The 25291-nt window shown below is 42.9% G+C and overlaps 1 protein-coding gene across 2 annotated transcripts in view; it reads right to left on the reverse strand.

Moving 5' to 3' along the window:
• Nucleotides 1–25291, reverse strand: part of LOC150083870 (glucose transporter type 1-like) — a 433074-nt gene that overhangs the window by 191847 nt on the left and 215936 nt on the right. The window contains exon 3 of one of the 2 annotated variants that reach the window (XM_090374917.1): nucleotides 14145–14259. Coding sequence is in view for 1 of the 2 variants with exons in the window: in XM_090374916.1 (XP_090231042.1) it covers nucleotides 14149–14259 (111 nt within the window). In the remaining variant the exon portion in view is untranslated. The remainder of the gene's footprint in view (nucleotides 1–14144; nucleotides 14260–25291) is intronic. The other variant, XM_090374916.1, reaches the window with a different exon arrangement.

The following is a 25291-nucleotide window of genomic DNA, read 5'->3' on the forward strand; positions in this document are numbered from 1 at the left end:
AAAAGATGCAGAGGACCCAGACAGCTGATGAGACTTCTCTTGATACTTCCACAATAGACCTAGTCATTGCTCTTAGGGGAAATCTCCTAGACATTATGAAACAAGGTTCACAAATCACAGAAAAAACTGATATCAGATATAACAGAAAAATGGAGCCACCTGGAAAGGCTTCTACTAGAAACAGTGATAGAGAAGGAGAAGCTAAAGACGGCCCTCCAAGAAAAGAAACTACAACTAAGAGCTTTACAGAAAAATAGTAGGAAGCAAAAGCAGAAGAGGAAGGGAAAGAGACTCAATCAGTCAAACCAGACAACCTCCCCGACAGCACTACTGACACCCCATGCCCATAACACGGAGGCCTATGGTCGGGGCTTGACACCTACGATTATCCGCATTACCCCATACATACAAGAAATGGATAAGACTGCCCAAAATTCATTCCATGGATGTACTGGATGCCCGAATAGGCAGAGCGATCCACCTATAACAGAAATAAATGACGAGGTGGAAGATACCAGACTCAAACCTGCCTACAAAACGACAATATATGTACCCATGTCAAAAAGGGAAACAAGTTCACATAGCGAACCAAAAGAGCCACGAGACAACTCGAGCTCCCAAGTAGTAGTCCCTGACTTAACTGATGCAGCCAAACAGAGTCAACACATACCTTAGATCCCACCCTGCCTGAGGACACTGCCCTACAGCAGGCGTTGACCCTCTGAACACACCTCGAAAATTTAATGAAGGAATCCTGTAACAGCGTCACCACCGTCCTCCGTGGAGACATTGTGATCCTTTGGAGCAAATTAGAAACAATCTTACTAAATACTCATCTAGAGTCCGAACAGAATGCCGCTAAGCTTGAAGCATTCCTTGAAGGTAGGGGCAAGCCCTACCTTCAAGGAATGCTTCAAGCACGCCCCTACCTATGCAGACGTGCTGAGGACCGATAAACAGCCCACTGCGACAACCAGACAAGTCCCAAAGAAGAAACCACCAACTGAGCAACCACACGTAGTGGTACTTCGCCCACAAGTGTTCATCAGTCTAGTGAAGGGATTAAAACCCAAGTTATAACCAATTGCGAGAAGAATTTAAAAACAACCAGAATTAAGACAACACGCAAGACAAGAAATATCGGTGTGGTTATTGAGACGGAGTCCAAGGAGGAGGCTGAGAGAATCAAACAAAATCCAATGATCCTCATGCTCGGCCTAGCAGCTGAGTCCCCTAAAACTAGAGGACCTTTCCATAATAATCTTTGACCTGGACAGGGATATCACTGGAGAACAACTCACTCAGGAGATATCAACGCAATCTCCTAAACTACCTACCCAATCAAAATAATCAGAAACTCATAACACCAAAATTCTCAACTAAGTCCAAAACTGGAAACCCCATGCAACTGGGTTGTTGAACTGGCACCAAGCACATGGCAGTTTCATAATATGTAGTCAAGAGCCACATGCTCATGTACCCAAGAGCATGCACCCAAGTGCTTTAAATGTTGCAGATTTGGGCATACATCCCCCACCTGTGGCCAGGCTGTCTCCAGGAGTGGCCACTGCTCAGAGAAAGGCACGATTATAAGACCTGCCCAAACAAAGCTCAGCAGCCGGTCTGTAGGAACTGAAAAAACCTGAAGATGGACAGCGCCCACTCAATCCGGGACAACAAGTGCCCAGTTCATCCAGGAGTTACTACCAAACAAGAACGATTATGGCACCGCATCCTAAAGGATTCAATGCAACTGTGATCAAAATCTTCCAAGTTAACGCACAGCGGGCACGAGTTGTGCCTGACCAAGCTCGGCTGAAAACGGATGAAGAAAACTCGGATCTCATTATACTTCAGGAACTATATACCCACATGCACCGGGTAAAGGGGTTACCATTAAGATATAAAATCATTCAATCGGACGATAACACCCGCTGGGCTGCCATTGCAGTCCGAAATCCAAACCTCATGGCAACCAAGATTACCCAACTCTGTACAGCCTGGGCAGTGTCCCCACATTATCAGTCCCATTTGAAACTTCTATGCAATCTCCATGTACTGCAGGCCCGGAAAGTGCATTGATCCATACATCAGATACCTAGAATCTGTCCTGCAAATTCACCCAAATGAGAAGATTGTCGTGGGGACCGATGTCAACTGTCGCTCCCCAGCTTGACACAGCTCCATACCCGACAGAAGAGGACCAAGAAATGGTCAGCAGCTGTAAGAGTTCCTTTCCAACTCTCCCTTTGCAATACTCAACCATCCAAATAACATTTCTCGACCAGATCCTTTTCTGGCAACATTACAGACTGGGTGGTCCAAGATTCGTGGACCACATCAGACCACCGAGTGATTACTCAGTGATCCGATGTGATCCGAACAGAAACCTCGCCCGGCAAAGCTCACCCAAACAGGTAATACACAGATATGCAATCCAGAAAGCGAAATGAGAGCTCTTCAAGGCTCTACTGGCTGTGGATGTAGCAACATTTACACCGGATTACTGCTCTCAAAGGGACCCAGATGAGCTCCAGCAGGAAGTCAAAGATTATCACAAATGCGGCTGACAAAGCAATTAGGAAAAGAATCCAATGCCTGGAATAGTCCCTTGGTGGTGTCAGGGCTTGGCCCGTCTACGGCGAGAAAATCTCAAAACGTAAGGCTTTCCAACGAGCGTGGCGTTCCTGGTCTGCGCATGAGGTCGAAGCCCTACGAAACCTATACAGAGAGGCCCGCAACAGATACACAGCAAAGATAAGAGAATTCAAAAAACGCTCAAGGGAAAGACTACTGGTCATGACAACCCCTGGGAGGTGGTGTACAAAGTCACCACCAATAAGCTCCCCAGGGGCGGAAGCGGTCACCACCACCAGGACACCACAAGGCACCATGACTACTTCATGGGAGCAGACCGTCTGCAACATTCTAGACGTCACCTTTCAGCAGCCTGCGGCCCCAGCCTTCGAGGAGCAATTACAATTCTGCCTTGATAACAACTAAGGAATCCAGAACTTGGAACCTCCCACTGCAGCAGCACTCATTCAAAACAAAAAATGCCCGGGGACAGATCTTCTAAATCCGGAGCTAATAAAAAAAGACCATTGAATTCTGCCCGGAGATGATTCTGATCTGTTCAACTGTTGTCTACTAGCTGGAGTTTTTCCCAATGACGGGAAAGTTGCAAACTTAAAAGTAATTCTAAAGAATCCCAACAAGCCCCCTGACCTGCCACAGTCCCACAGGCAAATCGCTTTCCTTCCTGTTATAAGTAAGCTCTTTGAAAGACTACTATACCAAAGAATCCTCCAGCATTATGGGAATGTTAACCTTGCAGCTATAAACCAATATGGATTTAAACCTGGACTTCCTACTGTGGACGCCCTTCACAACTTGCTCACATCGGCTGCCAACTGTGACAAAGTATTTTTTGCTGATTTCTGTCGACTTCTCCGGGACGTTCGACACCCTCTGGTGGCCGAGCATCCTCCGACGGTTGTGCAGAGCCACCTTACCAAGGACCCCTATATGGAACTATCAAAACATACCTCCCAAACAGGAAAGTAGTGGTTAATGCACCATATCAGAGTGTTTATAGAACAGTTCTCCGGGGCTGTCCACAGGGCTCGGTGTTGTACCCCTGCTCTGGAACACTGTCATGGATGGCTTCCTCAACAAGGACTTGGGGGAGGTAAATGTCCAAGCTTATGCCGATGATCTCATCATCACTGTGGCTGCTGACAGCAGAGCCAGCCTCGAGGCACTAGCAAACCAAGCCCTCCATACTCTCCAAGAATGGGCCTCAGACAACAATCTCCATCTGTCCCTAACTAAAACCAATTTTCTCTCCTTCTCAAAGGCAAGCTAAATATCAGAAAACCCCCGATGATCAGAATCAATGGAACAACTATCAAGTTTAACAGAATTGAAAGTACCTGGGAGTTATCCTCGACACAAAATGCTCATTCCAACCGCATTTGAAATACCTCAGGAAAAAGGTACGAAATTATGCAGCCCTGGTTGCCAGGGTCTCACGTCGTGACTGGGGACTCAACCGGAAGACCTTATCTTTATTCTTCAAAACTGCTTTCACACCGATAATAACATGCTTCTGGAATCTGGTATACCAAAGCTACCACTGCCACCAACAGAAGGATGCTCCATACTGCTCGTCACCTCCCGTGCCTGCCGCACAGTGAGCACTCAAGCCCTCCAGGTCCTGGCTGGTGCTTTACTCTCGACCTCGAGGTCATTAGAACTGGTCTACTGTACCACCTTTCTAAGAGAAACCCACAAACCTTCCTCAACTTTACAATTAATCTAGCAAATGGCAAGACAGCTGAAAAATATCACCTCCATGCCCATCTGCAGCAGGAATGGCAAATCACTTGGTCAAACTCGACCAAGGGGAAGATCACCAGAAAATTCCTACCAGATGTCAATAGAACTTTCCCCAGACCCCCACCAGGACTATACACAACGTTTTTACTTACTGGTCAGGGTTCTATAAATGCTAAAAACTCGCCGCTCTCGGCATCACAGAGGACCCAACATAACCTGCTGGGGGCCTCAGAGCTGGCATCACCTTGTCTACGACTGCCAGCTATACGAGGACCTTCGCTGTACCGTCATTACGAAGATCAGATATATTCCAAAGGATCAAGAATCTCACCTCTTAGATACCCAGGATGAATATAGTGCCTTCTATTGCTTTGCAAAGGATCTCTTCATAAGATGAAGAACCCTCCTGGCAAAACAAAGGCAGACAATATCGAAAGATATATCCAGCGAACCAATATGCCCATTAGTAAAACAGAACATTTGTAATAACGGAACTGTAAGAAGGACAATTCTTGACCTCCTCCAGACAAACCCTGCTGAAATCGACAACCACTAATTTGGACTTTACCAACTGGACTGACAACACCAAAGGCTTTTTGGCAACTTACGCCAGTGCTGTCTTGCACAGTGCCTTCTTTACCACTTCCCGGGGAGGCGGGGAGGGGCTGCCCCCATCCCTCCCCTCCCCACTCTTCTTTTTGGTGAGACATGGGCCTGTCCCACTGTCAAATGCAGGGGTCAATCTCTCTATCGATCCATTACTTCCAACTTCTATACCCCAGTCTTCAGTCTCCCCATCCGCCCTGTCTACTTCACACAGCATATGCCGAAACTTAAATTCTGTTTAAGTTTCGGCATATGTACACCTTTCTGCATATAACCATTACAGAGTCTTTTTTTTTTTTTTTTTTTAGGCTCTTTCTATAGAAATCAAATTATGTGCTGGTGTACCTGATTTGCCTCCACAGGGCAAGGTGTGGGCCGTTGGGTCCCATTAAGGGCTAAGCAGCTAAATGACCAGATGAACAACGGTACACAACACTACACCGTACAATATCCGTACACTTTTAAATCTCTGGCATTTACAGTGTACTGTATCACACGACAATGTAAACTCGCAGTGATGGGAGAAACCCCTGATACCGTTTGACCCTTAACACACTGAACACTGATCCATCCCTCCTGCACGAGGGATGGATCTCGAGGTTTCATGCCCGATTGTGGCCATCCCTAAACACAGTCTTTTCCACAATCAGGCATGAAACCTCGAGATCATTGCAAACCCTTTGGGGTAGGATTTCATCGCAGACCACTATGTTGGTGTGGGATGTCTCTGTACCTGCGCTATCCTTTTGGAATGGAGTGCCTTCTCTCTCAATCTCTCGACACTCACTCCTCTCTCTGTCATCAACTTGCATTCTTGCTGTCCTTAATCACCCTTCTCAAAGATGTTCTTCCACTAGCGGTTTCTGAACTCCTGCTCGTCTGAGGGACCCTCTTCGCGTGGTTCCCACTATTTATCAACTTTTTTTTATCCCCCTTCCCTCTATCCTTACTCGTCTCGTCCTTCCTTGGCAGGAGGGGTAGACCCTAATAGGTGTACCACTGACCTGGTCTAGCCCCTTGTGCCATGGATGGATGCTGGAATTCCCTTTGCTGGTGAGGGAACGTTCCAGTATTTACTACTCTTCACAGTGACACGTTTACGCAGTTTTATGGGGCACCACTGATTGATACACACTATGTCCACTGTGATCCATCCAAAGAGGATCAAGGAATGGGGAGAACATGGCATTGATCACAGGATGACAAACATGTTTTGTGTATACTTTTTTTCCTTAAAATATTTCAGGTTCAATTATTATGCTCTCAGACGTGAAGAAAATATCAGAACACACACACACTCCACTCTATTGTTTCCTTGGCATGTACTGTACCAAGGATAGATTCAAATGGAGGGGGCACGCACCCTTTGTGCTCATAGCTGGATCCGCCCTTGATACCATTTATGCTTTTCAAACTTTGCAGAGGATTTGTGAAAGAAAGAATAAATGTTAAAATTTATTGCAGTTCTGGATGCAGGTAAGATGGAGTGGTGTTGGTTGTAAGGCCACTGACAGATGCCCAATGGGTTATAAGAATAACCCACTGCTGACACAGCTTGAAAATTACAACGTCTTACCCATTTTACATTAACAGAAGTGGGCTAAATTCCTCTTTTTCTCTGAATTTAAACGAACTAATCACAAGACGGTGAATTCTCATATAAACGAGGTGTGGCAATAAAGTTCCCGGACGGGCTGGTGTTACTGAAGTCATGTTCAATGAGTCAAAATAAAAGGAAGTGGTATGTTGTAGTTCAAACTTCCTTCAACAGATGATGGTATAGAGATTGTCCAGTAGGCTGACAGATTGCAAATAACAAGTACTTTCGTCAGGAGTATTTAGTAGCTTAGGTTTTGCAATAGAGCAACGAACGATTATCAAATTTGGCTTTAAACTGAGAAAATCTGCAACAGAAACGTATGAAATGTTAAGAACTGTTTATAGTGAGGAAACGTTAAATCGTACCAGTGTGTTATAATGGTATAAGAGGTTCAAAGACGGATGTGAGGATGATTGCAATGACCCAAGAAGTGGGCGTCCGTCATCCTTTCGAAATGAGGACAGAGGTTACAAAAGTTCGGGAAGTTGGGGCAAGAGATTGCCGTTTGACTCTCAAAATGATGACTGATCAGTTGGATATGAATAAGAAGACGATTCGACAAATTCTGGTTGAAGATTCATACAGAATTTGAAGCAATGAAGAGTGTCATCATGCGAAAACTTTACACTTGTCAAGACAGTCCTAAATTCCTCGACTGTCACTGGAGATGAGCGTTGAGTATTTCAATACGGCCGACCGGGCTAGCCAGGTGGGTAAAGTGCCTGCCTGGCAACCCAACGGTCGCGGGTTCGAATCCCGCCTCGGGCTTGGATCAATGTACTGCAAAAAACTTGGGAGGTGCACTATGGCCACAGAAGCCGATGCGCCAACAACTACCAAAAAAAAAAAAAATTTCAATACGACCCAGAGACGAAGCGTTAGTGCATGCAGTAGACTTCAAATCATCATCAAGGCCCAAAAAGTTTCGTTTAGGGAAGTCCAGGATCAAGATGGTGCTGATCATGTTCGACAAAGAGGGTGTGATTCAGAAGTAATTTTTACCTGAAGGGAAGAGATTCAATGCTGCGTTCTACGTACAGGTGCTTCAAAGACTATTGAAGTGCATTTCCGGGTCCCTGCCCATTTGTCACTTGTTGAAAAGACGTTTCTGATGAAGCATGGCAATGTACAGATCAACCATCCACCCTATTCCCAAAGTGAAAACTGCCTTCAAAGTAAAGAGATTCAGGATGTTGAGAACAATCAAAAAGGTAACCGCCCAACTGACCATCATTCTCTTTGGACTCTTTCTCTGACTCTTTTCAGAAATGTTTAGAATGGTGTAATAAATGCATTCAATCAGGTGGTGATTATTTTGAATAAAAATAAAACCATTTTTGAGGTTCTTGAACTTTGTGTTCATTTTATCGCAACAGTCCGGGAACTTTATTGCCACACCTCGCATTTCTTACCCATTTTACCCTAGCAGAAGTGGGCCTTAAAAAACAAGGGCAAAAATTCTCGTAATTGATCGTTCCCCTCTCCAATTGAACCAGTCTTTGAAAAATTTTGCTATGTATTTTGATTATTAAGTTTAACAATTAGAATATAGTTGTGGCTTACAGACACATCAACCCAGTCGACACAGGGCAGAGTAGCGTAGATGGCTGATGAGGGCCACAAAGAGCAGCAGATAAATCTTCATCACTAAACAAGTTAGCACAATCCTTATTACCGATCACTTTAACGAAGAGTCGCTTTTTAAGGGTAACTGCCAAACGAACCAATTATAACGCAACTCTAATCATCCCGCATGTGACCTTTCAAGCATGCAGTGCGTGCCGATATCCTCACGAGAATCATTGTTGAAGATAAATTCATTTTCTCGTCTGTAATTTGCATGGGGTACACGTGCAGCGTTCAAATGAATTGTACAATATGCCAGAACGCGGAAAATTGACGCACGTGTCGATGAAATCTACAGTCGACAGCTGCAAGTTAGGGCCTCCGACAAAAGCCCAAAAAGCCCGGTGGGATTGCGACAACGCGATCGATGAGAAATTCCAAATAAACATGACCGCAAGATTACTGCTTACCGATGTTGTTTGACTGGCAGATCCTTTTAAAAGTGACTTTAATTCTTAAGTAATGCGCATTTTTCAGAAGTCATTGGTGGCACCTCATTTGTCATTTTACTCTTAATTACGCGTTTGCGTTTAGCCAGGGATAGCGGCACAGGAACGAACTGATTGCAAAGCACGATAGCACACGGGTTGACCCCAGCTGTATGAAATTGCGTTAATTAAAATCCTAAAAGCCCTGGTAGGGACTTGGCGAATGCGGTTGCCGAGTTACATACATGCCATTACCTCACCAGTTTCAAAGATAAGGGAAAAAAAATTGTTTTCGAGAGTATTTCCGAAGTCTGATCGAAATGCAGGAACCCGAACCGGCCCTTAATATTGGTGTGATACAATACGTAATGCGTCTTCTCATCGATTTAGAAAGGAAGAAGGCTGAGTAATGTTAATCCCAGAATTCTCAAAAGGCCTAATTACGATAATACATACAGAGAAGGACGTTGATGAGGTATAAAGGTAAGCACCCCTGGATTAAGGTGGGATTGTATGAAGTAGGAAGGCCAGAGATTCAGTGAATTGCTAAGCATCAGTAATGTCATGGGATTAGACAGATTGCCACGCGTCTTTAGCACATCGACAATCGATATGTCATTAGCGATAACACCATATCAACAAACAGGGCCGGCACATTCATTCGTGTGTGGATTGCTGATTTCAAACTCTGCTTCTGGAATCATTTCTACGCAAAGACGTGCAGATTTCAGTCGTCTGCACGAGCATGCCCGTGCAACACTGGAATTTGCTGCACTGAGATATACGCGCATTGTACTCTGTACAGCTGTTTTATTCTTGTTTTTACTCCAGCACGACCACTAGATCAGAGGAGTTAATAATAAATCATAAATACAATCGTTAATCGTTTTTAGCAGTCACGGGCTTGAATCACGTCCACTCAAAAAGCGTGTGCTACTGAATTTCGCTCCTAACCACTCGACTACGTCAGGCCTCTTACTCTTTCCAAAAAGCAAACGATGTGTAGGCCTGCCTATCGAGCCATGGCAGCCCCTAATGTCAATAGTTGGTAATTCCCTGACTAATCGCCATTTTGTAAAATTATTCATTTCTAGAAATGATCGCCTTCGCAATCTTTGTGATGCTCGTGACGCAAATTAATCCTACCCGATCCCCATGTCCACTCCTTTACAGTTTTAGGAAAAGTTGGCACAGACTTCGTTGATTACCGGGAATACGACTGACACCTGCGGATGCTGCGTTGTTCGGGTCTACTGGAAAACATGACTCCAAGCTGGATGGCCTCCAGCAAAAGCTTCTTTGCTTAGCGTCTTTTTTTTTTTAACGCTGATTTTATATCTCTAATCGATAAACAGTTTTACAACACTTTCTGCCTCTTTTACCGCTACCTAGTGGCAAATTAATGTTTCATGTGGAGAAAAACACAATGATTTAAAAAAACACTACAAATCTCGACTTGCTAACTTTTTTTTTATCCAACTAGCTGTATTTACAACACTTAAACTGTTTTACAGTTGTGCTGATTGCTGCATTTCTCTTTCACAAAAATCTGATCACGTGAATCAACGCACACAACAACCAAAAGACCAAAATCCATTGACAGATAGCAGAAGATTTTAGCAAGGCATAATTTCCTGATAATGCGGAGGAATGTATTTTTTTGCCCTCGCAAGCTACAACAAACTTTGAACCTATTTCACACAAACAGACATTTTTAGTTGCTTCAAAACTACATATTTCCCGGAAAAGTTAGGGAATAAAATGAGGTTTAATGGTCTTAGATAATAAATACTTTCTACGTTGACGTATTCGATAATCAAGTGACACAGATAACAGTAAGATGTCAGCCACTCATACACAAAATTCTTGATAAACAAAATGTTAAGTCATTCAAGAGGCTAATATAATTGATTACACTTCAATCATATCAGATATCTGAAGGTTTATGAACAAATTACTCAATGTGTCCCTGGCTATGCCGGCCCTGAAGTGTATATTGCAGGTGCATATATTATCTCAGAAATAAAAAAATATTTATTTATAAATTAACATAATACAATATAATATGGAAAGAAATTTTCAGGCGTTCCCAAAATTACATTATTTATCATAAACAATCACACAATAAAGAAAAATATATCTTTTAGTCTGTCTTATAAACTCTTCTGGCCCATTGGGGCCGAAGTAAAAATAGAATAATTATTTTTTTAAACTCAGTAACAGGATCTGTTTGCCCCACTTTCTCGCATACATAAAAGTACGATTGGGTTTGCGTGTACCTGCCACTCTGCTTTCTATGTAACCTAACTAACATTAAAATTAATTAGACTCAGTGGTAAATGGTACCCTAACCTCACAATTTTAATAATGCCACAATTAGAAATAAATTTGGCAATGCAACTGAACGCAAAGAGTGAAAGCTACATATTCCAATTTGGCAAAATAATGTTGCACGCGCTGACTGAAAGTTACAAGTTTGGCAAAATAAATGTTGCACGCGCTGACTGAAAGTTACAAGTTTGGCAAAATAAATGTTGCACGCGCTGACTGAAAGTTACAAGTTTGGCAAAATAAATGTTGCACGCGCTGACTGAAAGTTACAAGTTTGGCAAAATAAATGTTGCACGCGCTGACTGAAAGTTACAAGTTTGGCAAAATAAATGTTGCACGCGCTGACTGAAAGTTACAAGTTTGGCAAAATAAATGTTGCACGCGCTGACTGAAAGTTACAAGTTTGGCAAAATAACGTTGCACGCGCTGACTGAAAGTTACAAGTTTGGCAAAATAACGTTGCACGCGCTGACTGAAAGTTACAAGTTGAAATTTGGCAAAATAAATGTTGCACGCGCTGACTGAAAGTTACAAGGTGTACTTTGGCAAACTTACAATTCGATTTAACAACAATAACGTACATAAAACGAAATTTAGATGATTTAATGAAACCACTTTGCTTGCGCAGACGAAATGTAGGTGTCATGTGCCACACAGGTCTACTGACATGCGTCAGTAGACCTATGTGGCATATGAACAGAACGCATTGTTCTCGGGTTGATATAACAACAGCTGTACAGCAAACGACAAGATTTTTCAGCTATTTAAAATGTAGCAAACACGTGCTCAAAAACATATACTATAAGAGCATGCAATTTTTAAATACTCTACTCTTAAAAATGCCCCTAAAACACACGTCATGAGTACATTTCAAATTGTGATGTTGCGTTTGCCAAAACTAGCAGATGCACTTGTGGTTATAAATGGCGGGAGGAAAAACAAAGTGAACACATACCCTACACTGTTCAACACACGAACACATCCCTGTGGCTTGTCAACTGTAACAGTACGTCGAAGCAATCAGACAAATCAAGTGAACACAACACAACCAACCTTCGATTCCGCCATCTATGCGCTCGACCTTGCTTCTTATCTTCTGCAAGACGTCACGACACGTGTACAACCGGATACAGTTCCGTTTGAAGACGCGCGGTGGTATCAGTCATGTGTGGAATTCCAGCAGATTTTTCTTATTTGTTTATTTATTTGATTTGGTCTGTTTGTTTATTTGATTTCTGCTTGCTCATGCAACCGGTTTAATTCTGCACATTCGACATACCTGCATGCTCTTGCTGAGAAGTCTTGTTAGTCACAAAACACTACAAAACATTTCACGCTAAAAAAACTCGTAAACAGGAATTATTTGTCATTTTAGACGCACAGTGAGTATTCTGAAAACCAAGTTAACGTCAAGCAGTATTAATCGCTTAACGTGAACAAATATGTACATTGACAGTCTGATGAGCGTCAGTGTATATATTTGGCAAGATGCTGAACGCTGTAGTCAAAACGATGTGCAGAAGCCAAATTACTTCCTGCCTCTAGCTGAAAAACCCAGCCTGTGATTAGAACTTAGAATGTAGTGGAAAAAAAATCTCTTTAAACTTTGAGGGGACCACAAGGTTAGAGGAGTTCGCAAGATAGTTAGAAAACAAAAAACAGCACCGTATTTAGCAATCATGGGCTTGAACCCCAGTCACTCAAAGCACGTGTACTTTACCCCTCCCCCCGTTCATTCTAGACAACTAAGAGTTTTATTTTGATGTCTTCCACAACATACAGCAGGACAGTATTTAAACCATGCGCGAAGATTTTGATCTATATTAAAAGCATTTTCCATCTTTAGTGAAATTTAAGAAGGAAATTGGAGTACAGGCATGATTTGGAGGAGTGGTGTTATCTCCCCTTTTTTTTCGGTGGAAACGCCCGCCCTCATGACCTACAAAGCATTTAGATTTTCCTACTGTTAAATATATGTTTACTACATACGCTGGTAAAAAGTCCAGATGAAAACTGAGACGCTACATAACATCACAAGCAAAAATTGGCCAATAGGAACACATCTGACATTCCAACTGAATATTTAATGTCAAAATGAGATCAAATGACACATTTCTGCATGGCAGAATTAATTAAGGAAAGTTTATGGAGTCCATGACTGAAATTATTATGAGTAGAGTATCTGATTATTAGAAAAAAAAGGGTGTTTTTTTTTTAGTCTGGGCGTGCAACATGGTTGTTCTATTGAAGCATCTAAGGACAGCCTGGCAAAACAGCTGTAAAGATTTGTTCCATATTTCGCCTGTACACAAAATGAATTTTGAAAATTATAATTTTTTAAAATGGAATGTGGTGCAATACCAGGGCAACTTTTTTTTTACACTGCAAGAATTAAGACCATTGCATTATCCATGCAGTTTAAATCCTGTTGCCCTCAAAAACAAATGAAAGGACAGACAAGATAAGTTATTATTATAAATGTTTACTAATAGCGGCTTTAAGTTTAGCTGTTTGTGATTAATATTTATTAAAACAGTTCAACTAGTAGGTATACCTCTCTGAAATCAGAAAAATTTGAAAATCCGGCCCCCTCTCAATCCCCGAGGACTCCGGATTTTAAAGAATATAATGGATATGTTTTTGAACATGTGTTTGCCACATTTTAAATAGCTGAAAAATTTCTTGTCATCGACTGTACAGCTTCACCAAGCTGTGTACATTTCGTCTGCGCGGGCAACGTGGTTGTTTCATTGAAGCATGCAATCATTGTTGTTAAATCGAACTGTAAATTTCACTCTGCGCGTGCAACATAATTTGCCAATTTTGAGCTTGTAACTTTCAACTGCACGTGCAGCATTATTTACTAATTTAGAGCTTGTAACTTTCAACTGCGCGTGCAACATTTGCCAGTTTTGAGCTCGTAAATTTCAACTGCGCGTGCAACATTTGCCAATTTTGAGCTTGTAACTTTCAAGCCAAAGACAGTATATGGATATAATTGTAACCATAAATAATTTCCCCTTCCCTGCAACTGCTGACACTAAAAGTATAAACATAAACATAAAGTTTACATTTAACTCGAAACGTTTTTCGCAGAATTTCAGCATATATTTCACCCATTTCTGAATAAAACTATGACGTCACCCTCACGAGACTGTGTGGTGTTTTCGCGTACTGTTGGACAGTGATAACTCACTTCAAAGGGTACTTACTTACCTCGGGACAGTTGCTACAACAGGACTCTCCACGGAACATGCCGAACGGTAGGGAGAACAGCTTGTACAAGTGTTGTCGGAGCTGGGAGCTCAAGCTACTGCCACCGATCACCTGCGGAAGAGAGAGATAAACGGGTCAGGTCAACCTGTTTGGCTGGATTCCACTATATGACACAAACAATTTGCTCTAAGCTTATGTTCTACTAACCTATATTGACACGCGCGTGGACAGTGTCCATCAATCCCAGTGACCCACGTGACGTTTACAAAATGCATTCGAAACCCTGATAATGTTTGAACAACCACCTAGTGTTTTAAGCTTTCCTCATACCAGAAGAGTTTATACAACACAGTTTCCCCTACATCCGATGGCAGCTGAGAGTCCACTGCAAACATAACTGATTATCGTCATGGCCTATTGTTAATTGAGCACTGTAATATCAGCTGCCATAAAATTCTTTACTGCTCAGTTAAGACTCAGTTAACCAAAGCAACAAAATTAATAATGTGAAACAAAATAATTCAAAAATTCAACTGTCAGTTAAAATAGCGAGGATTTAGTGAAATAAGTAATGTTTAATTCTATCTGGCATTTTCAATTGCACAGTTTGAGCTGTTGGTGCACATAACAAACTGTTTGGTACCAGTTTACAGTACTTTTCTCTTCAGCACAAACATTAATGGTCTCGATGTGGAACAACTAGCTTGAGAGACAGAAAACCAAAGATTTGAGTAGCCATGCACTGAATTGACATAAAACAGTTGTTTAGCACGGGAAATGTTTTAAGCGGGAAAAGTAATGCATTTCAGGGATATAAAAGAGTCCAAAGCATTTCAGCGTATTTTTCATCCAACCATTTTCATTTTTGTGAAATATTCAATAAACAATAACTTATCTTTTTTAAATTTGTATACACTATCCTACCAAAAGTATTTGGACACCCTTCCCAATGTAGTGAGTGACACAAAATGAGATGTATGCAAAGCTAAAACAGGTTAAAAGTGTGTACATATATATTACAAACAAGCAGAATGAGCAGGGTCCACCGGGGACGGCCAATATGTCCCTCTTCTATATCAGAATTGACACCTATAAGAGACACAGGGAATGGATACAAAATCCTGCTGCTGCAGAATGGACACTAATCTCCTGCTTTAAAAACTGATGGAAACTATTACATAACGGATCGATGCTGTCATTGGGACAAAAAGTAGGCCTATGATTTAATAATTTGATAAGTTAATATTTTATTGATTTGCGAATCCTGCTTTAGTGTGTCTAAGTATTCTGCTTTAGGGTGTCTAAGTATTCTCCTATTTTCTGATGATTTTTTGTCTCGTGTATGCTGTGGACCTTGTCTTTCTTGAAGATGCCAAGTGGGCAGTTACTTGTTTCTTCTGGTCTTTCGTTTCTCCTCCGTTGATCTTAGTGGATGCTATGGAAGCACAATATACGGCTGTATGGCGGTTGTCGAGGTAACGTGTTATTATTTGTCGATTGTGGTGGCCTCTGACTTGCCACAGAATTCTATTTGCTGTCTGCTTTGGAATGGCGTGGATCTTTGGTGGGTCCATTCCCTAGGATCCAGTTAGGACCTTCTTCCACTCGTCTTCTATTCTGGATATCATGACCCCATCTGTTTCTACTTCAGCTGCTCTGGGTTATTGCTCGTCCTGAAGAACATACCCACAACCTTAGCAGGAATTTTCCTACAAACCAATCACTCGTCATCCAGAATAACGATCCTTAGAGGTGTCAACCAAACAAAAACCTAACAGCTATAATCTGAAGAACAACTAATCATTAACTTAACCTGGATCTGACCACTGGCTTAAACTGGAGTCATTATCTGGACTTGACCACTCACACGGACGGGACGACATGTCCCAGGAATGGCATACAAAGACCCGACAAAGACATTGTGCAGTTTGCTGCCGAAACGTCATTAGGCGTTCTGAACCGGGTACTCTCACTCGGTTCACTTTCCATCCCTTCCCTTGGCAGGGGGATGGTTACTCTGTACCCTCCCCCCTGCCATCCCCTATCTTCACTTGGTGAGGCATGGCCTGCCCCACCGACTTTTGGGGTTATCTTCACTATTGACCCCATATTTCTGTCTTTCACCCCCCCAGTCTTCAGTCTCCCTTCCCTCTCTAGCTATCTTGCGACTAGCGTTTGACCCTTGTCAAAACTACACTAGCCCCACACTAAAAAAAAAAGGGGGGGGACCCTCAGGATTTCTTCCTGAGGCTAAAACTGCTGGCATGCACCTCATTGGTGCATGCAAGATTCCCCCCCCCCCCACCACCACCACCCTCCTCAGTGCTCCACGGACTACTACCTCTGTTGCATTGAATAGTTGAATAGTGTTATCTTGAGTTAATTCTGAACCGTATTAACCCATGCTAATAGTAAAGTATTCCTTGAGTTACTGAACCTCATTAACCCACGCTGATTGTAAAGTGGCGACAGAATCTTGATCGCCTTGATATTCCATACTAGTGACACAAGTGTGATATATAGTGACAAAAGTGTGACGTAGTGACAACAGTGCAACTGATTGAACTGCGACTACCACACCATATGATGCATCACACACCCAGAAAGAGAAAAACCCCAGCTGGACTCACAGAGTCTACCCACTCACAAGGCACCAGAGCTGTGAGACAACAACAGGATGCCACCGAAAACTCAAGCAGGGGCAATCCAAACCCGGAAGCAGAACAAGACTCCACCACAGCTATGAATCTAGCAGAGGCCCTGGAAAGTAAGCATACCCAGGATGCTTTTCAAGAAGACTTGACTGAACTGCAAGATCCATTTGATAAGCTTGAAGACATAATGGCACAGCAAATATCCCCTATGCAGGACTATGCAGAAGAACCCACAAACGCATGGCAAAGATGTCCTAATACAGTACAACTCAAGAAGACGAACCAACATACCTGGACTCATCAATAATTTATGTGATCCAATCATTGCGGGCCACCTGGCTGGGAACCCTTAAAATGGGTACCTTTATAATTGAAAGGATCTTCAATGAAGCCCAAAGAACATGGGCCCAAATGGAAAAACTGATCTATGAAGTCACATTAGCAAAGGAGAAAATAGCTGCCTTGTAGAAAAGAAAATTACTATCAGGAAACTCCAAAGAGTAATTAAGAAAAAACTGAAGAGTGTGAAAACACAACCACATTCAACGCCCCCTCCCCTACAACACCTCACAGGAGCTGGAGGAGTCACAGATAAGGACACTACATGGGCTGAAAATCAATCTCATATGAAGGAAAGAGATTCAGCTGCCCCACATCCTGACCCTAAGCTGAAAGCAATGGACACTGACCCAGGAGCAAAGGCTCCATTGGACAAACCAAACAGGTGACCAAGGATAGTACTAAACAGATGTGATGACCCTATAATAGAAGCTGAAGAGGAATAACCCTCGACCAAACAGCAGAGAGAAGACCTGAAACAAAGAAAGAGCAGAAAAGAAACTATAGGCCCACAAGATGTCATAATACTAGAACCATAATCATAAATGAACCAATAGATGGAAACAAGATCCATAGTGCAAACAAAAACATTAAAATTGCACTGTGCAGATAGCTCACAACAGAAAACCAGATCTCAAGAGATACAACAAACCATGTGCTCTCATTGTGGGTTGAGCAGGAGACTCTCAATACGGCACTCCTGGTGGACAATAAAAGATGGAGAGTGAGAATAACAGAACTTCAGGCAAGAGTGAATACTATGGCACAAATCAAACTGCCAAGTGTGCAAGAAGCAATCGAAGCAGAAAAGGAACCCTTACTGGAAATTCCAATGGAGACTGATGACCCCCCAATGGCCCAAGTTAAACAGAAGAACCGGACACAACCAAAGCCAAACATCGTTTGCCAAAATTGCCAATATATACACGCCCAAAATTGGACGAACAATGCAAAGAGCAAGACCCAATCTACCTAATGCCAGCAAACAACATGCCATCATAATTAAAGCTGCCGATGGTCACTATGTCACGAGTGAAGAAATAAAAGAATAAGTAAAATCCAAACTAGCCCCAATATTAAAGGACGTAAAAATATCCATTATTAGAAAAATTAGAGCCAATGGCATAATCATAGAAGCACCGAGCCAAGAAGACCTGAAAAAGATCAAAAATTGTACTCAGTTACAACAAGCAGGACTCCAAGCTGAACTTCCTAGAAAGTTAGGCTCCACAGTCGCCATATATGACGTCCCAAACATTACATATGACCAAATTATAGCAGACCTATATAATAAAAACCTAAAAGACTATGCATACACGGAAGAAGACGTCAGAGTGCAAGTTAAGCTCCGATTCTCCACCAAACCCAAAGACAAACGACCCTACGTTAATTGGATACTCCAGGTAACTGGGGATATAAGAAGAAAATTACTGGTCAACATGAAGAAAGTCTACATAGGCTGGACGGCTCATACAGTGAGAGATTATACAGTTGTGCCACGTTGCTTCATCTGCCTGGGATATGGGCACCAGGCAGCACATTGCACCCAAAAGTCCCGAACCTGCGGGCACTGCGCCCTGGAAGGACACAACACTCAAGATTGTCCAAATACAGCAAAGCCACCAAACTGCCCCACCTGTACACGAAAGAAAAGAAACAATAACCACTCATTCAAAGATCCCAAATGTCCGGAGTACATAAAAGCAGTCGAATTTGTAAGACAAAAAACAGATTATGAGTAACACACAATACAACAGAACCATAGCAAGAAGAAGAAATTCAAGCAACCTTAAATTCCTGCAACTAAACTGCCAAAGAGCCATTGCTGTCACAAATGATCTGACCAAAACTCTAATAGACCAATCCATACAAGTAGCGGCACTACAGGAACCCTAGTCGTATAAGGGAACAGTTAAAGAAATCCACCGAATCATTCAATCAAACCCAATCACGGTGGGGCAAGGTGGAAATGCAAAAAGAATGATCTGAGTTGCCATTGTTATAACGGATCCAACCATCAATGTGACCAAGGTCACCTCACTGTGTACAACGCATGCAGCCTGTGCTTGCCTTGAGGGCGACTTCGGCCAGATGTATGTAGTGTCCTTGTACTGCCAGTGCTCGCAATCTGCAGATCCCAGCCAACCATTTGCAGACTACCTGAAACTCACACTGAACACCCTGCAAAACAAAAGCGTTCTGATACTAGCAGACATGAATGCAAACTCAACTCTATGGAACAGACCACAGACAAACGACAAAGGGCACATCATGGAGGAAGTTATTATAACGCACAGACTGAAAGTGCTTAACTCAACAAGGGCATCCCCCAACATGCGTCACCCCACAGGGCATGTCATATATAGATGTCTCCCTAGCAACCCCCAATGTTTGGCAAAGAGGCCAAAACTGGGAAGTCCAACAAACCATCACAACTTGTGACCATAATGCAATAACATTCACCGTCACACAAGCAACAAGATCCACCAGGAATGACAACATAGACCAATTCAGATTTCAAACGAAATCGGCAAAATAGGATGAGTTTGAAACCACCATAAAGGAGGAACTGACAGACGAGGACATACTGATCCTACAAAATCTGACAGATGAAGAGCATATAGAGAGCCTGCAAGGAAAAATAACAAAAGTGTGCATTGCATCCATGAAGCCCCGAAGAAGAAAAAAATACCATGTCCCTTGGTGGACACCAACTCTCACCGAGTTGAAGCAGCAAACCAGACTAACTAGAAGGGAATATCAAAGAGCCCGGCGAGAACCAACCAGACCCCAACGAGAAGTACACAACCTACAAAAGCGATATAGAAAGCAAGAAGAACCTACCATCATAACATTCAGCTGCAGAAGAGAACAGCCTGGGAAAAACTGATCAAAACCAAAGGTAATTCAGACCCATGGGCGTCTGGTCTATAAAATGATAAACAGCAAGATCCCCTCTCCAGAAATCTATGCCACAATAGAAGTGCAAGGGAACACCCCCACTGGTAATTGGGCGAAAACAATCAATGCAATATTGGATGCAATCACACATCAGGATATAGACCAGAGTGAGACGCCATACCAAAAGGAAGTAAGGCAAAAAAATAAGTCATATATAGGGCCCCGACAGAACCGCCCTTCACAAACGAGGAAATTGGTCACGCTATCGCCAACATGAGGAGCAGGAAATGCCCAGGCCATGATGCCATTGAAGTTGAGGTCCTAAAGAGGGTGTGGCAGTTTGTCCCCCAAGCCATTCATGGGGCCCTTAACTCCTGCCTCCTTTCTGGCACCTTCCCAAGGACTTGGAAACTAGCCAATCTGAAAATTATTTTGAAAGGGCCAGATAAGCCAGAACAGGATTCCACGTCCTACCGGCCGATCGCCCTCCTTCCGGTTTTGAGTAAGGTCCTAGAGAACGTCATCGCGACCAGATTGATGGAAGCATACAAATCAAAAGGCCTTTACTCGCCGAAACAATATGGCTTCACCCCTGGACGCAGCACTGAGGATGCAATCACTGAATTAATAGCAACCAGAGACAACACCGATGTCTCTGGTTGCTATTAATACCTCCTTGCTCTCTCTCTCTTTGTGGACTTTGCGGGGGCCTTTGACACACTATGGTGGCAAAGCGCCCTCGCGAGGTTCAGGGAGGCCGAGATCTCTGCACTCCTCTACTCCCTGCTGTCTGACTACTTTAAAGACCGTGAAGTTATGGTGAGAAGTGGAGTTCATGGAATCAGGAGAAAAATCACAAGGGGCTGTCAATAGGGTTCGATATTGGGTCCCTTATGCTGGAACCTGTTGTTCGACTCCTGGCTGGGAAAAACCTTTCAATCATCTACCTTCATTGCCTACGCAAATGATCTCACCATTCTCACGGCTGGTAACTCTAGGAGAGAAATTGAGAACAGGACAAACTTAATTCTCAAGGAATTTGCTACATGGACAGAAAACAACAAACTAAAGGTGTCGACAAAGAAGACAGCACAATGCTCATCAAAGGAAAGCTTGACAGGGAGCGACCGCCATCAATTAAATATATGGATCAAAGGATCAAGTATACCCAAACAAACAGATACTTGGGAATAATAGTAGATGAGACACTCAGCTTCCTCTCTCATGTGAAATATATAAAAAAAAACCCAAAACTTTCCTGTTTGTTATAAAACAGATAACCAGACGAGAGGGGGCCTTAAAGCTCACAACACTAAGGCTCTATTACAACTGCATTTTTCTCACAACTCTCTCCTACGGTGGGGTTATAGAGCGAACAAGGTGGCTCTGATTAAGCAGCTGAATCAAGCGCAATGGCTAGCTCTACTAACCATGTCCAGAGCCTGCTGGACAACTTCTACTATGGCCCTACAGGCACTGCTTGGGAAGATGCCAGCCCATCTGGAAATACAATATCGGTATCTTAAATACAAGTTAAAAAAGAATATATCCACCACCTTGGATGACATCACCATCAACCTACAAGCAGAAAAGAAAGAGAAACTAACAAGGATAAGAAATAAACTGAAGGAGAGATGGCAGGAAATCTGGTCCACGGCTAAAGAGGAAGATCTCGCTAGGCACTACATCCCGGAAGCAAGTGAATTGACCAAGAAAGAAAAGCTATGGATGGCACCAGGCCTACACGCAACATTCCTTATGACGGGACATGGTAGCATAAATGCCAACCTGCACCAACTAGGACTGGCTCAAGCACCGCACTGCCATTGCGGTGAAATAGAAACAGCTAACCACATCCTCGATGAATGTTATTACTATCAAGACCTCAGACAGGAGCTCTCCTCCTTGGTGGATGCCATACCACCAATGAATAAAGAAAACCTGATTACAACAGAAAGTAACTTCAAGGCCTTTAACACATTTGCCACCAAGGCCTTCAAAAGAAGAGAAGCTATTAGAAGAGAGTATGCCTGAACTGGACCTGACAATCGCCAACTCATGCACAACAATTAAGCAAGGACAACATCAAAACTCACCTTTCCCTTTAATCCCCCACCATCCTGAGTGGGGGAAACTTTCTACTTGCTTAACGCTTATTCCTTCTAACTAGGGCCGATCTTCCCTTAGACCTTCCCCCTTTCTATCCCCCCTCCTTCTTCTTCTACCTAGAGCACTCCTAAAGTTCTTTAGGAGTGCTCTAGGTAGAGGAAGGAGGAGGGTGACGATAATAGTGTCCGGCACGCCTTGTCGTGGCGGGGCTGGGGGGTGGAGACGGCGACTCGATGCCTCTGCCCCCCATCTACTAGGTTGCCGTTCCAGCTACTACACACAACAGAACAATGGCCAGAGGAGAGAGAAATGCCATATTACAAGAAGAAATGAAGCGGCTAATGGAGGAAACTCCGGGCTCCGCTTAGGCAACTCAACACACACACACACCTAATTTATTTTATTATTATTATTTTTTTATTATATTTATTTTATTTTTGCTTTTTTATTATAATTTTATTTTTTCCCTTTATTTATTTATTTTTATTTATTATTATTATTCTATTTATTTATTTATTTATTTTTTTTTTTTTTTTTTGCTGGTTCCAGCAATCCTGCTCCCAGGCGGACCATACCTGGGAGCAGGATTGCTGGCACGCACAAGTCTTGCACTACCTCTGGTGGGTGCAGGATTATAGTGCATGATTGCACTGACAGAACTAGGGACCTGGGCCTGGCTTTACATGTTAGGGACAGGCACTACGTAGCATTTGCCCATCGGGTGGCTGCTCCCTTGTGGCAGAGTCGCCTGACATAACAACACACTACGCTTCACTAACATACATACACCTATAGATTCAGGGCGACAAACTGCGATTTCTTCTCTCCCCACAGAGTAAACAGGTGGAGATACACGAAAGTCTGGGAGCCACCCAATGACACGAATACATACCTAAACATCATTGCTGACTAGGTACACACTTTCATGGCAACGGTCTTCCCCTCTGGTGGTGTCGTCTTTCAGCAGGATAATGTGCCATGCCACACTGCCCAGATTGTTTGAGACTGGTTCGCGGAACACGAGGAAGACTGCCAGGTATTGCCCTGGCCTCCAAATTCCCCAGACATCAATCCCATCAAGCATCTGTGGTTTGTGTTGGAACAGCAACTCCGATCTGTGCCATCTCAACCATGGACTTTACAGGATCTGCTGGTTACGTGTTAGTACCAAATACCACAAGACACATTTAGAAAGTTTGTAGAGTCCATGGCTCGCCTGGTACGAGCTGCTGTTTTGACTGCATGTGGAAGACCAACATCATATTAGGTAGGTGGTCATAACGTTTTGGCTCATTGGTGTATGTTCGTATTATGAACATATTAATTTCGATGCTCCGCTTCACGCATTAGCGTTTTCTTTCTTCCTGCTCTTCACTAACGCAGCTCCACGCAACTCCAGTTGGTTGGGCTGGATGGTTTTTCCCTTCCCTTGTGATAGTCATACAGGGGACAGAGTCATTTGCTCTACTATCTTCCTCTGTAGACTGTCTCCGACTTTTAGAACCGACCCATCCACCTAAGGCCTGAACGCGAATGACTTTATCCTGCGATACTCTCGATGCAATATATTCATTATTTCTCTTTGACATCATCATCCATCTATGGGGACGGACTTGTTTAGGTTCGGCTTGCATCCAATGTTGCCCTCATATGGGTAGCACAGTTGGTGGGATCACCATCCTCCCCACACCGGGTAGAAAAAACCTAAGTTCAAGTCCCGCCGATGAGGTAAGGTATTTTTATGGGCCTTTTACACAACGTGGCTGAGTCAGTCGGTCTCAGACGAGGGTAGCATGGCTTTCATCCAAGAAACTCGGGTTTTTCATCAAGGATATTCCTTGTTTTTCAAGAAGGTTATTCCATGAGAAGTACAGTACTGGCAAAAACCTAGATGTTTCATTTAAAGGAGTGCAAACTACCATTCGAGGATTCAAGGAGATTGACAGTTTGAAAGGCAAACCAAATCGACCACCGCGTTAACAACGAATGATTAGACCATAACAATGATTTATAAACGCAATCGACGACGTACTGAACAAGAAATCTGAGCTGAGTTCAATAGGAACAGAGAAACATCCACTAAAACTTCATCTTAAACAAGCAGATCCTCGTGGTCTATAGCTGTTGGAAAACCCTTATTAAAACTGAAAAATCGAAAGAAACGGTTGGCTTGGGCTAAGAGCCATCAACATTGGACAATCGAAGAGTAGAAAAACAAACTGTGGACGGATGAATTCAAATTATAAATTTTTGGATCCAAGCATAGAATTTATGTGAGACGATCAACTGAATCAAAAAATGGTACACCATTGTTTAGTGCCTACAGTCGAAAACAGTGGTGGTTCCATCATGATCTGGTGTTGCTTCCGTTTTTCTGGAGTGAGTGCCATCGTCAGAATTGAAGGAATTTTAAGGAAAGAATGCCATAAAAACTTTACAAGACAATGACTCGAAGCACAGCTCTAAGCTGTGCAGGGACTGTCTAGCAGCTAAACTACAGGAGAGGGTGGTAGATCCAAGTCATGCTGGTTTATAAATGCTATCATTCTTTTAAAGAAGGAGTTCTTAGATATCTGTAATCTCGATCTACTGAGTGGAAGGTAGGCTTCTGCCTAGTATCTGCAGCCTTTGCATGAAAGCTCGGATGGCATTGGAGATCTGGTAGATAAGTTTATCCAGATAATATATGATGTAGCAGCTTATGATCCAGGACATTTGGCCATGCTTTCAAAGATTGCAGCTTGAAGTCGGAGCACAGATTCAGATATAAAATTCAACGAGAGAACGTAAGATTCAGTCTAGAAAGATAGCGGATGAATTTCATATGCAGTGATTCTATTTCTTGTATCCAAATTGTACAGTAAAGATGTTGTAGTAGGGTTTGAAGAGCATCAGCAATTAAGGCCATATTGTTCCTTGTATAATGTCGGTAAATTGCATGTGTTCTGTAATCGATTTTCTGTTTGCTGGAAGGAAAACCGAGTTTCCATGAGAAAAAACCACGCTACCTTCGCTTGATACCGATTAACTCAGCCACATTGTGAAAAAGGCCCATAAATATTCCTCACGTCATCGACAAGACTCGAACTCAGGTCTTTTTCACCCGGTGTGGGAGGATCGTGCTGCCCACGAGGGCTGTA

The sequence above is a fragment of the Mastigoproctus giganteus genome, chromosome 6 (assembly GCF_048544385.1).
Source record: "Mastigoproctus giganteus isolate SK-2022 chromosome 6, ASM4854438v1, whole genome shotgun sequence".
Lineage (NCBI taxonomy): Eukaryota > Metazoa > Arthropoda > Arachnida > Uropygi > Thelyphonidae > Mastigoproctus > Mastigoproctus giganteus.